Consider the following 14,715-nt stretch of genomic DNA (forward strand, 5'->3'; position numbering starts at 1 on the left):
CCTTCATATTCAGTAGATCCTGTGATTTTTTTTGTGGCCAGATGTAATTTCCTGGGGTTTATCAGGACTATAGTAAATAATTAAAAAAAAAGAAATCGCCATAATATTTCGTAAAAAAAATACATATGTGTGTGTGTCTATATATATTTAAAAAAAAAATCCCTAAAACGAAAGAAAGCAGCAAACTTTCTCTAATAAAATCCTAAAACATGAACCTTGGTTGAAAAAAACTAAAGTAACCCAAGAAATCCTAAGATTAATCGAAAAAGCGTCTGTTGGTTCTTAGTCTTCTGGTCACCCTGGAGGGAGAAATAATAATTAAAAAAAATATATATATATATATATATATATTATAAACGTGAGCTCTTTGGAAGAAATGTCTACCATAAATACTGCTACATGTTCTGCCTAGATCCAAACTGCAAAGGATGGAGCTGCACGTACATTACACAAACACTGATGACCTATTGAAGTCAGTGACCCCAGAGGTCGTCGTTATTTCACCGACCGAGTGATCTACACCAATGTCGCATAAATGGGCAGGTCACTGGTTTCGGTGAAACTGGGGGAAGCGTTTCTCTGAAGAAGATGCTGCAGCTCACGTGATCTCACTTGGCGACGACGTCACACCTGTCAGAGCGAAGTCCCTATCTCGAAGATGGCGACCGCAAAGATGCGAGCGTTTAACAGCATCGCGGTGTCGTTTGCCGTATTATTTCTCGAAATAACAATAGGGAAATGCGACGAACAGGTGCCACTGATATTGTGGACGAGCGAGGGGTGAGGACTCGTGTTTTTTCCTCTTTGTGTTCGTTTAATGGTCGCATCCTAGAGGCTAGAGCTGACATTGGGATCAGTATTCATTTTTGCTAGCTACTGTACTGTGGCTAATGTTACTCCCTCGTTAGCTTAACGGTACTATATTTGTGTTTATTTTGTTCGTGAGCATTTGCAGTGGCAGATGATCTGACTCTGAGCCCTTTATAAAAATATTATATAAAGGAATTTCTGCCCTGCAGGCAGAAATTCGCAGAATCGAAAGCAGGAAGGGTATGGAACAGATCTAATGCCCCTGTAAATATAATAGCAAATTGTCATGAATTCAGACCCGGGGTAGTCAATCATTACTAAAATTGGATGCTGCTGCACAATCTGGGAACCCAACCCAGGTCAACCAAATAAAATCCCCTTTGAATTTGATAGCTTGAGTTGAGAGATTCGATTTGATGGTGCATAATATGACTGAAATGCATGTTTTTCTATTGCTCCCTGCCTCCCCTCTGTCTTCATGTATGTCCTTTACCTTTATAGCTAAAATGGAATAGCCTACTAAGGGTAATGTGATGCATGATGATGGCCAGCTGCACTGCTGCTGTTGATAACCTTTTTGATAAATGCGTTACCCACCAGGTCCTCCCTGCCATCCCAGTCACCACCCACAGCGGGTCACATCGTGGGCCGAGAGCAACTGAGCTCTTACCTGGGGAAAGCTCTTAGCGTTGGCCCGCGGAATGTGCTGCTCTTCCTCCAGGACAAGGTATGAAGGCACATAGTTCTATTCTTGCAGACCCCCCCCCACCCCCAATAACTCTCATTTGTATACTCAGAGTAACAAACCTACAGTATAAGGGTCCATTTGGAACCCTGACGGTCCCTGAAACACACTTTGAGAACCACTGATGTGATATACAGTAGACACTCCATTCACACATGCATTCCTATAAGCCATATTTAGTCTGGTCTGGCCAGACTAAATACACCTTGTGCTGTATTGTATTTGTTTTTTTGTATTTATTTATTCAGCACAGTATAAAAACAACACAGGGAACATATAAATATAAGAAGGGTAAAGTGCTAGGCTGAGGCAAAAAACCCAAGGGGCTTATACGAGGCCTCTACCTATGTATGTGAAACATTGTACAAGAGATATAGAATATTTAGAAAACATGATTGCAGTATATAACATATAACATGATCAAAACAACAAAACAAAAACACAACAAGAACATGATTAGAATCTTTGGTTATCTACATGATTAGAGAAAAGAATAGATGACACAAAGAAATAATAATGAAGTGATCTGGTCAATTAAGTGGGTCCTAAACTTATGTTTGAAATGTTTTAATGAAGAAGAATTTGATGAGATTGCTGTATAGGTGTTCCATAGCTGGGCCCCCCTGTGTCTGATGGAGAACTGACACAGACTTGACTTGACACTTGACACTGTGACTTTGTCAGCTCTGTTTAACGGTTTAATTGATTCCATCTCCTGGTCTCCATAACAGATGAGCATAGAGGACTTCACCATGTACGGAGGGGCCTTTGGGAACAAGCAGGACAGTGTCTTCCCCAACCTTGAGGTGAGACAATAACTATTCGCAATATTATCGAGACGCCTGTCTCGAAAATCAGATGCTAGCACTAATATCACTGCGTGAATATTAGTCTCATCCTTCTCGGTGTTAGATATTTTTCCCGCAATATTCCGCCTTATATTTGCATACGGACCCTGGTTGGTTATAGCCTGGTTCCAGACGAATCTGGTTGGCTTGTCACCACTTCGGCCAAAATTGAGAGGGGCCATGAAGGCTAATCAGATACTGTAGATGTGTCAGACCGATTGCATCCCGGAAGATTTCCTTGTGATGGATTTTAATTGGCAACTTTGAAAGTGATCATCCAAACAATATCGTTCAACACCATTGTTGTTGTAGTTTGGACAATGCCATCCACTTCGATTAGAACGACATTTTGAGTTATCGTGCATGGTGTGCGCCCATTTACTTGGGAATGCAATGACTTAAATCTAAACTCGTGCATTGGTGTTTTTTATTTTGTGTCTCATGTGCTGTAGGGGGCGCTGAGGTCCTCTCCCTCTCCCCTGGTGCTTCCCGCTGTGTCCTGGCCAGCCTCTAATGCGGTCATTGGTCAGATCCAGGACCAATTAGAAACCTCCCCTCTCTACATGGACCCCGAAACGCTCAGTCAGCTGAGACTCAACGCCTCTTCACCTGCTCTGTTGGTGTTCAGGCTGCCCTATGGCACTGGGTGCGTGCACACACGCACACACACACTCACTCGCTGCTGCGTTAGTGCATGGAGAAGTATAATAACCCATTCTGACCTGAGATCAGATTCATACGAGGTTTCCGCCGGACACACACTGGTCTGATGAACCCATTCTGACCTGAGATCAGATTTAAAAAATGTCAGTCGCTCTTCGATTTTTCAAAAATAGCAGACCTACAAGCTCGTATCGCGCCACTCGGTGGCGCGATATGAGCTTGTAGATCTGCTATTTTTAAATAGCTAAAGCATAACATGATGCTGACACCAAAATGGGTGCCCGGTCAGAATGGGATAAATACCTTTTGTAGTAAAATAAGAAACTTACTTTTAATATTCTATATTGACATGCTTTTAACACAGTTGAGACAGAAATAGGGCGTTCTATTCTAAAGCTTGCGTCCCTTTCTTTACTAGGAAAGTAATTGCCGTTTTCCTCTCTGTGATTGATTAAGATTTACGGCCATGTCAATCTTTAAACCTTTGGATGCAGTATATTGGTTTATGATTCATCAATGGCGACATTTACAGTGCACACCAGTGCCTGTTGTACCAAAACAATAGCCTGCCTGGTCTAGTATTAAGGAGGCATTTGTTTTTATTTATTTACAAAGCTATTTTAGAAAAAGCTCCCCTCCTATTATCTTTCAGCCATGCTTCACTGGAATGTTGGTCACCAATTAAATTGACCAACTTTCCTTATTTGTTAGGACTGTCAACTGAGCTCAGAAATTACATTTGAATTTTGGTCTTAAAAATGGGACACTTTTCAATTATATAACATTGTTACTTGCGCAAGCAGAGCGCGCAAGTAATAATTTCGCCCGGTCTTCGTTCATCGCGACAGCCACCCGCCATTTTATGCGTATGCCAATAAAACAGCAAATCTGTGCCTGGTTTGCTGGGACCAGATCACATAAATGACCATATGTCTTACGTCATCATTTAGAGCTAGTCATACATATACACACCACGTACTCTGGTCCCAGCAGATCAGGCACAATTTGCTAGTTTATTTGACTGATTATGTATATAGTATACGTATGACTAGATAAACCACAGTATACCGCTAATCAACTTACAACTACATACTCTATATAGTATATGTATATGTATATGTATACGTATGTCTTACGTCATCATTTATAAAGACCTTCATGTCAAGATTAGGCTTTAAACAATTAAATACAAATCCAACTACAGATTACGGAAGTATTGTATATTTTAACAAATGTGAAAGTATTATTACAGAAATTTAAGTTAGAGACACGTATTACTCTGATCATGATTTAGTATTAATATCACTATAATCCAAGATGAAATACTTTTCATCATATTTAAAACAATTGACAATTTACAATAAGTAATAAAATGATTATACTGTATAATATATTTTAATTCAGTTTATATACCTTTTATTTTCATCACATATCAATGATTTATTTTTCTTTGAAAAACTAAAAAGGGTGTTTATATGCATAAAGTAGGTAGGTAGCAAATAGTTACACCTAATAATTATACATTTCAAACGTTCCTTCACAGATATACTGAGATTTGACAGTTTACAGCGGTCGAAAGTACTTGCTCGCTCTGCTTGCGCACTAGTTGGCCATTTATGGCCTACTAGTGTGCAACAAGCAAGTATGCACTCGACAGAGTGCAGTTCTAGTTATAACTATGTTTTGCAAAGAAAATAATGCACATTATGCAAACTGTTCAATATATCCACAAGAGGGCGATCACAGCTAATTGTCAGGAACAATTTCATGTCTGACAATATTCAAGTAGAACTGACTGAGGTAAAATAATGGGTCACTTTGCAATAGTTTGTACTAGTTGCCCACCTGTCCTTAATCAGTTAAACTTTGCAGTAGTTTAGTTGTCCCCCTAAATCTCTCAGGCTTTGTCAGAGTATTTTTCTTGAGGTGTATTCACACCAGATGGAAGATCTCACTTGAATTATGGAGAACACGTATATGATTATTTGTTAATGGTAAGTCGTGCATTTATATAGCGCCTTTATCCAAGGCGCTTTACATAGATGTGTGTGCATTACATTCACCCATTCACACACACACACACACACACATCCACACACCAATGGCGGCGGAAACCATGCAAGGCACCAACCAGCACATCAGGAGCAATTTGGGGTTCCGAATATTGCTCAAGGACACTTCGACACTAAGGGCCGATTCATACTCCTATTTTACCGCTGTTTCAGCGCTGTAGTGCCGAAATGATTTCAGCTCGTCAGAAATTGTCAGTAGCACCGAAGAGACGACTTTAGGACGGTACCCGCCCCCCCCGAACCTCAAATGACGTCACATTGTAGGCTCTACAGCGCCGAACCGACTTTTATTCGGCTCTAAAATAGGAGTATGAAGCAGCCCTAACTCTGGGGGAGCCCGGGGTTCGAACTGGCAACCTTGCGGTTACCATCCGGCCACTCAACCCCTGAGCCACCGCCGCCGCATTGGTCATGCTATGAACGTGTTTGGGCTTGTTGGATGAACGAGAGTCTGACATTTTCTGATCATGATCCACTCCCTCACATTCCTGTCTTCATTCTCACTTTCTCATTATCTCCGTTTATAAAAATGTATCTCCTCCCTGTCCTTTTTGCAGTGCTGATCTGATGTCTGCTAGGGAGATTCTCAGTGGGAATGGTGAGTCTGGGACGTGTTTCCGCTACTCTGCCTAAATATACAGCAGGGAATATGTTGTTGTTTAAATTGGAAATTACTTTTAGAGGCAGGGATATTCGGTAGACACTAGCTGATCTCTTAATTAGGTTTCCTCGTCAAATGTGAGTTCATGAAGACGGTGTGTTTGATAACTCATGATGGCTGTGCATTGTGCAACTGTTCCATGATATTAAATGCAAATATTCTTTTAGATGAGGTCATTGGGCAGGTGTTGAGCATCATGAAGACCCAGTCTGTTCCATACACCTCCATCTACACAGCCCTGCGGCCCTCGCGGGTGAGACTGTGTGTGTGTGTGTGTGTGTGTGTGCATTTGCTCCATATGAGTCCAGTGATAATGGCATTTTCTTCTTGTATACCTCAGTTTTGTGTTGCCGTATCAGTCATGATATAACATTTTATTTATTCATATTTTCCTTCCATTTATCCATAACGTTTTCTAACTATCAATGAACCATTTCTCTCCCTTTTGTCTCCATTTCTACATCTTTCTCTCCCTCTCCGGTCTCCTCCGTCATCTCTCTGTAGGAGCCAGCGTCTCTGTCCCTGGAGGCAGGTGTGGGTGGAGGGCGCTCTCTCCTGCAGTACAGAGGTGGTGGACAGAGAGACAGAGAGAGAGAGCGCATGATGAAGGAGAAAGCTGGGTCCACCTATGGCCCAGTAGAGTTTAAGGTTAGTTCAATAATATATCAAATCATAAATTGTGCATTTATATAGTGCTTTGTATCCAAAGCGCTTTACAACATCTTGCTCAAGGACACTTCGACACTAACGTTTGGGGGAGCCGGGGATCGAACTGGGAACCCCACGGTTGCCATCCGGCTAGTGCAGCTACTCTACTGTCCACTCTACCCCTGAACTACTGCAGCCCAATGATTCATGATGTGTCTCCCTGGCTTAAGTATCGAGCCCTAAACCTAATTGAAATAAGGGGATTAATAAAAAATATATATTGTTTTATTTATATTATAATAATGATAGAATTCTCTAAATGCAACAGGATTATACCACATGGCAATAACTGCAATGTATTGATCCATTTATCACCATAGTTGTCCAACTGAAATTCTGTCTCCAAGAACTGAAAAGTAGAACATTGAATTGATTGCATTTAAACCCATTCTAACTAATTCAGAGGTATTGAGCAGTTTGGGGTTCATTGCCTTGCTGGACACCTTAACACAATGCTGGAATCAAACAGGGAATCTCTCTTAATTCCCAGGGCCCAAGACTTGGATTGTGGTTGTGAAAGATATTATTTGATAAATTAAAATGTCATCCCCAAATCCCAATGCTGCTCCAAATCTAAATCTCGGATAGGGATTAAAAGTTTTGAAATCTTCGGGCCTTCGGCCCAGGTGGAACGCTTTACCTCCTGAGCCACTTCTGAGGCAAAATGTGGTACACTGAAAGAGAACTATTTGTTCTCTATCAAGTTGATTCATCTCCAGATCCAACCATGCTTTCGTTCTACCCTCTGTGGTTCTTTACAGTGTTTCTATTCTTCATTTGTGACCAAATTTGACTGAGGGACTGCCATTGGATTAAAAAAAAAAAAATGTTTCATGTCATGTGAAAGCAGGGAATCATAGCTTCAAATTGACATATTGGTTGTTCAGTTTGACCCACCAGTTTTGGAGATATGGCTTATAGAGTAATGTCTTGCAGAAAACAGCTAGTTGAGAAAACAGGCTTGAAAGGTTCACTTCTGTGGTCTCTAACATTACACCTAGCTACATGTTTAAGCATTTATTTCATATGTACATGTCGATTTCAGCTCTGACACTTATTTCAGACATGCTATAGTATGTTAAGAGTCTGCCTGTACTATTAACTCATTTTCTGGGGGGAAAAAAAGGCAGGCTCTCAGTCAAATCACATGTATTGTGTCTCTCTCTTTCCAGGAGGGGGATAACACCTGCATCCTCATGTGGGCACGGAACCTCTCAGTGAGCATCCTGAGAGGGGGCCGTTGGGAGGGCTATGACCTAAGTCCTTCCACCTTCGGGAAGGACGTGAGCCCCAAGCTCCATGGCTCTAGCTGTGACCAAACCAAATCCAGGTAAATGACTGTGTAAAGTTGCCCGAACGGCCAAGGCTCCAAGAACAGTCCGTAATGCAGTTTAAGGGTCTTTATTTTTCCCCAAAACTCCTCCACCAAAATCCAGACACTTGTTCAGTGCACTAATCCTCAATAACAACCTAGATTACAGGCAAGAAATGACCAAAAGAGAAAGAAATACTTGGGCAACACTCCTTAACAAAACCCAACCAGGATGAGAGCTCTCTTCAGGCTGTACCCTGATCACACAAGGCCCTGTAGCTCTCCCTCAGGCATGTTATTTGTGTCAATGCCCACATCCAACTAACTTCTCTGTCCCTGCAGCCTCCCTTAAATAGGAGTGGATCCTACCACAGGACACAGAATCAATTAGCACCATTTCTTCTCAATAAATACTTTCAATATAAATACTTCCATAAATAACACCTTGAATACAAGTAACCTAAACATTCTCAATAATGCGTTACAATTAAACAAGTATAAATCAGCATGTAAACTCAGACAATAACAAGTAAGACGCGCAAACGCGTGAAGCGAACGCAGCTCGTGTGTGTGTGGTTGTGTGTGTGTGTGCTACAGCTGCGCCCTGTGTGTGTGTGTGTGTGTGTGTGTGTGTGCGTGCGTGCGTGCGTGCCACAGCTGCGCCCTCTGGTGGCGGGCCGGTGGTGTAACAGCGTGACACCACACAGCGTGACACACACACACACAGACACTCAGCCCCTGCTGTCATAGTAAGTGGCTCACTGCGTTCGCAATAAGACGGCATAAGAAACACCCCTCTCCTGCATAGCACTTGGCCCCTTCCTAAATCAAGGGAAATGCCACCAGCAGTGCAGGAGAGACCAAGCAAAGAGTCAGTGAACAGTTTTCAATACACCAGTTTAAAACATTAGTCCTTGCATGTTATAGAAAGCCATTTTATGTGTATGTGTATATATATATATATATATATATAGGGCACGGGTTGCCCCGTGACAGACTGACAGACCGCGTGGGAGTGAGTTAGCTTTGTAGGAATTTATTCTCATTGGTTATATTTAGGCTAATCAAAAATGAGCCGAACTTTTGAAGTAGCCAAAATATATCTTTTGAAGAGGTGTTGGTGATTACAGTAAATCATACAGATTAACACCTAAAGACCACTGAAGGAGTGCTCTGCTCAGTCCTTGGAATCACAGTCCACTACATAAAGGTTTATAAACCTGTATAAAGGTTTGTTACTGGGTCTAAGGACCAATTTCCCCTCAGGGATTTTTCATATATCAAAAGCTACAGTCTTCGCCTCTTCGGTGATGTGAAATTGTGTTCATGTCCGTCTTAAGCTCCACTTATTTTTGAGGGGTGCTAGCCCCTCCTATGTCCAGCTTTGAGAGTCTTGTGTAAACGCAAACATTGGAGACAAAAGTGAGGATGCAAATTGTGATTGACCAGAATGAGATGATGTATGATGATAAGAGCGCCCCTCACTTCACACATTTTTGTTTTCCTTTCCCCTAATTGTCTCGTTTTCTCGTCATGCCAGGCTGGTCCTGAACTATGAGGGTGTCCTTGGCCATCGCGACTTCAAACTTATGTAAGTGTGCACAGCAGACATACAGGCACAAACATGAACACAGAGCCTCTATCCATGAAGCCTCACCCACTTAAGCCCTATATACTTTGTTGTATGACAAATGGCAAAAATAGCTGATCTACAAGCTCACCGCGCTTTTCATCTAATTTCACTATTTTCAGCATGTTAACATGGCCCTTATAGAGCGTCGCAGTCCCGCTCCATTTCATGACGACGCCAGGCCCAGAAAATAGTTTCCAATGCATTTTTCCCGTAGACATTTTAAAACTTATTTATTTAAAGACCTTATAAGCGTCGTACAGAGCCAACTCTTGTCGTGACAAATCATGACAACAAACACAATATTTTGGACCAAACTAATAATTACAAAGAAGAAAAACAACAAAAGAAGTGTTGTGACCTTTCTAATTATTTGTTCAACCCGAAAAAAAAATTGTTTGTTGTCATGATTTGTCACGACAAGAGTTGGCTTTGTCTGTGGCGTAAACGTCTTTAAATAAATACTTTCTGAAAAGTCTGAGGAAAATGAACGGGGATTTATTTTCCGGGTCTCTCGAGGGGGAGGGACTGCGACGTTCTATAGGGATTCCAGGTTGAAAGTGGTTAAAATAATTTGTTGAAAAGCTTACACTACGTAAATAAGAAAAAGAGGTTGCGCATCAACAATGGGTTTCTCAGTGCAGTGCTAAACCTAAAATCCAGTAGGCCTATACATAAATACTTCAATTGAAAAAACTCCCAAAATGGCTGAACAGCCGACATTCTAAATCAATGGAGGACAAAGTACTAAAATTTCCACTTGGCACACACCAATAAACGTGTTTTTGGCCCGCGGGCATTCACCAGAGCATTCACATGCTAACGATGCTAAGTACCGTGTACGTTTGTGTGCCAATCTGTAGCTTTGCGATGAGCCAGAGAAACTACAAGGTGTCCGCGCGCCGCTGGTTCACACTGGACGCCCTGGAGCTGGAGTACGACGGGACCAAAGCCATGTTCAACGGCAGCCGGAGCATCTACGCCCCGGCCGAGTACTCCTACCGCTGTGAGTCCGTCAGCAGCTTCCGCTGGCCCGCCCTGGTCCCACGCTCATCCAAAGACCCGGCCAATCAGTGGCGAGTCTCCTTTGAGGACTTCCAGGTGAGCTGAGTAGTACATTTTGGACATTTTGTTAACCCATTTTGACCTGAGATCAGATTCTAAAAAGGTCTTCTACAGCCTGGCAGTTTTCTGAAGAAGCTATGTTTCTACAAGCTCGTAGCGTGCCACCGAGTGGCACAGAGCATTTATTTAAGAAGCTAAGTTTCGGTCTTTGCGACTTTCCTCAGGCTGAGGAAGGTCGCAAGACCGGAACGTTTTGTTAAAGAAATTACACTAAAGGATCCAATGTTGGCCATTATAACCCTTCACATTCATCTCTCTCTCCACCCATCCACAGATCCAGGGCTTTAACGTGACGGGGAGTGACTTCTCCTATGCCAGCGACTGTGCGAGCTTTTTCACCCCGGGCATCTGGATGGGACTCATGACAAGCTTCCTGATGGTGCTGGTGCTCACTTACGGCCTGCATATGATCATGCAGCTCCGCACGATGGACCGATTCGACGACCCCAAGGGCCCGGCCATCTCCGTGCCCCAGACGGATTAAGGTTCTGCATTTATATGATCTACAAGCTCTCACGACGCGTCATCCGTTGTGAGGTTTGTAGATTTGGCTCATTTCAGCAGTATAAATACCGGTAAAGGTACTATCACCTGTCATTGTTTACGGTCTGTCTCCCTGTGTCCTCTGCTACTGCATTCCTGCACTTTCACACTTCCCTTTCCCTCTCTTCCATACATTCCACCCTTCCATCCATCTGTAGGTAGATATAGGTATACTAATCACATGCTGGCATTGACCATATTCACACAGACATTTAGCTCTTATGTCACAGTTGGGGAGTGGGAAGCCCTACTCCGTCTGGGGTGTGTGGCGGAACAGCAGAAGGGTCACAATAATTGACTACTTTCAAATGACTACTTTGTGTCAATTGTCAAAGGAGTTTATTCAGATTTAGAAAGGTCAGGATGAATATTTATGACCCAAAGGGATATCATTTGTACATAGAGGGACAAAATATATGACTTGACGTGTGTCATGTTAAAGAAAAAGCTATTTATTTGTGTTTCTTGACCTGTGCTTCATAGTGTTTGTGTTTACAGTATATAGTCTCCGTGTGAAGATATGTGGAAAATGCAAATTATAGATCTTTCAAGAAAGCTGAGCTCACACACTCACAGTTTTTTAAATCCCAACCGTTTTTTGAAATCGGGTTACATCCTACTGTACATCACATCCTACATCATATACGATGATTTTTTGGATATATTCGATTTGGATGAACAAGCAAATGTGAGCCAACCTGGACAGATGAACCTATATGGGAATATAATATCAGCTCAGCAATGTGTTATTGGATTTGCTTTTATTTGTGCAAGCGCTGGACTATGTTTAATGTGGAGAAAAGAAGATTGTTTTGTCTGTTAATTTATTTGGTTTTATATTGTTTGAGTTGTAGTGAATGTTCTTGATGAGAGGTCTTGATTGTGGTTCTGTGTTGTACTGCTGCTGTGAACCCAGTAAAACGTGGAGATTTCACATGTCTCTCAAGCAACTTGTGTCTCGTATTTTCAGGTATTACAAATTAATTGAAAATAACTTCCTTTTTAAAGTAGTAGTTTGCAACACAAGTAGGGTGGTGATATCGGTTAAAATGAAGCTGTACATTTATTTATTTATTATTGTTTAATAATTATTGTCGGTGTACACAAAATGACACTTTAATGGGCTACTTAAGTAACCTACAATAGTTACTTCTTTACTGTCACATCCACATGGGTGAAATTCATGTTTGTGCAGGCTCTCAACAAAATAATAATAAACTAATTCAAGTCACATTGTGTATTGTGCTTCTAGTTACAGTAGATGTTTCTGTTTGGCAGTAACTGACTGTATAGTCCTAACGGGACCTGTCCTTTGTATCACAGGAAAGAAACTCCATGTCTATAGTTTGTTGGTTTTCCAACTGCCTGCTGTGTTGTCCTAGTCACCTATCAACATTTATAAGGAACTGGTCGCACTCGGGGAAAAGTCAGTTTGCTTAGTTTAATAGCTTATGTGCCATAAGTCCATAACAACCGTTTCAGCCATCCGGCCTTCATCAGTCTGTACGTTTACATTTACTAATCACTGATGTCTACCATGTCCATGCCTACCCAAAGGGGCAATCTTTCTTTCTTGACCCCAGGATCTTCAGAAACACACAAATAGACAAAATACATTTAGACATAACGTCAAAAATATCTTGTGACCGTTGATCATCCAATTGTCATCCAATTATGGATATTAATATGTTCTACTGTTTATGTCACTTTTCCTTACAAGATGCTCTGGTAAGTTCCAGTTGTGTCAAGCAGCCCGCATGTGTAAGCCAGCTCCAGGTACTTGTAAGTGCCACCACAGGGGTCTCCGAACTCTGAGTTGTTCACATCGAGAATGCAGCTATTCCTTCCATTACAGCTGTGGATGCAGGAAAGGGAGGTCATGAATGATCACAAGTGTGAATGAGCATGAAGTAGTCATGTAAATTGTAAGCAATCTGGAGGTGTTCTGAGATGCTCATGACGTTCATTCATAGTTTCTACACTCCTCAAACTGATATTAATCTGTAACGAAGTGTTAAAGGACAACTTTAGTTTATTTCAACCAAGGTTCATGTTTTAGTTTGTTATTAGATAAAGTAAAAGATGAGTGTTAATCTTTTTTCATTTGCTGCTTTCTTTCGTTTTGGGGAATTTAGCTGTTTTTGACAGGGGGGCGGGGGCATTCGAGCATGGGTCTATAAATATGTATTTTTTAACACAATTTTATGGTGATTTATTTTTTTATGGTTTACTATAGTCCTAATAAACGTCAGGAAATTACATCTGGCCACAGAAGATCACAGGATCTACTGAATGTGAAGGTAGCCTACTGGGGGAAGGCTTATACTGTGTGTATAGGCTCAATATGTCAGTTTGTCACATTCAATAGATCCTATTCGGTTCCATTTAATTATTTTTGATTCAAAGCACATATAATTCTATACTGACTTGCTGGAAGACATGAGTGGGTGGAATCCAGGTATTTGAAGATGCCAGGGCAGGGGTCAGAATCAGTATTGAAGACATTTCTCTGCAGTTCACACACTTTCTTGCCATTGCACCTGGAGAAGAAGAACAAACATGTTGTTCATGCTGTGCAATGTATGTAGTATAGCCTATACATACTGTTATTCAAGCCCTGTGCCCATTTTGACCCGAGTTAAAAAGCATTCCCTTTGAAAGAACATATACCGGTATTCAAAGATTTGCGCCACATTTTCACGATTCAAAAAAAAAATAGCAGACCTACAAGCTTTTTCAATAGCTAAAGCATAACATAATGCTAACACCTAAAGGGGTTCCCTCCCAAAATGGGTTAAGTAGAACTTTGAGGTACTTTTACTTGATCTACTTGAGTGTTTCCATTTAAATAATATGAATTCAACACTACAAACTACAGTTACTTTGCAGATGTATTATACCATTGAATAAGATACATTAACTAATATATCTTTTGTAATTATTACTATACATAAAATAATTAAAATCATCTCTAACTACACAATCTTTTTTTATTAAAGTGATGAACACATCAATGCATTGCTAATTGCAATCCAATAGTGTGATTATGAAATGGGCCATACTTCATAATAAGTAGCATATCTTTACATTAATTTTGGTACTGTAAGTATATATTTGTATTGCTACTTTTGCTCCAAAAAGAAAAAAAGAATACTTCCTCTACCACTGCTGTACATGTGTACAGTATAGCATATTTCTTGCACCAAACCATTCTCTAGTTATTCAGAACAGATGTCCAAAATTATCTTGGCTCTAATGTTTGCTCACTAGCCTCAGAAATAGCTATAAGAAATAAACTACCAAATAAATACATTAACTAGAAAAAGTGCCCTTCTGGGCACAGGTCTCCACCAGGTTATCCACAGATCCGTGCAGTTAGAGGTAAAAACACTTTTGGGCCAGTTATAGCGCCACCTTGAGGCTGAGTTGAAATTGTTCATGTGGCATTTTGTCCTGGGCCTAGTGGGAATGTGGGTGCACAATTTCACGGAAATCACGCGATGTGTTCATGATTTGCAGCATTTTGTTTGAAACTGAGCACTCCTGTGAACTTTGGAAGCCAATCTTAACCAATCAGGATGGAGTCTGAGAAATCTGG

The 14,715-nt window shown here is 41.1% G+C and overlaps 1 protein-coding gene across 1 annotated transcript; it reads left to right on the forward strand.

The window, feature by feature from the left end:
• Positions 1-651: 651 nt before the first annotated feature.
• atp6ap1a (ATPase H+ transporting accessory protein 1a) lies at positions 652-12,057 on the forward strand. Its single transcript, XM_083768743.1, has 11 exons — positions 652-780; positions 1,411-1,537; positions 2,287-2,361; positions 2,856-3,049; positions 5,696-5,736; positions 5,967-6,052; positions 6,304-6,447; positions 7,680-7,837; positions 9,360-9,410; positions 10,313-10,550; positions 10,849-12,057. The coding sequence occupies exons 1-11, from the start codon at positions 659-661 to the stop codon at positions 11,056-11,058; spliced, it is 1,446 nt and encodes a 481-aa protein (XP_083624869.1). The 5' UTR covers positions 652-658; the 3' UTR covers positions 11,059-12,057.
• The last annotated feature ends 2,658 nt before the right edge of the window (positions 12,058-14,715 follow it).

This window comes from Protomyctophum parallelum, assembly GCF_964188405.1.
Source record: "Protomyctophum parallelum genome assembly, chromosome: 7".
In the NCBI taxonomy this organism is placed as follows: domain Eukaryota; kingdom Metazoa; phylum Chordata; class Actinopteri; order Myctophiformes; family Myctophidae; genus Protomyctophum; species Protomyctophum parallelum.

Bases quoted from the DNA above. Each gene is read 5' to 3' on its own strand.
- atp6ap1a (XM_083768743.1), top strand. From the start codon at position 659: ATGGCGACCGCAAAGATGCGAGCGTTTAACAGCATCGCGGTGTCGTTT. The intron at 3,050-5,695 runs GTGCGTGCACAC...TCCTTTTTGCAG, and splicing joins AGGCTGCCCTATGGCACTGG to TGCTGATCTGATGTCTGCTA. The intron at 7,838-9,359 runs GTAAATGACTGT...TCGTCATGCCAG, and splicing joins TGTGACCAAACCAAATCCAG to GCTGGTCCTGAACTATGAGG.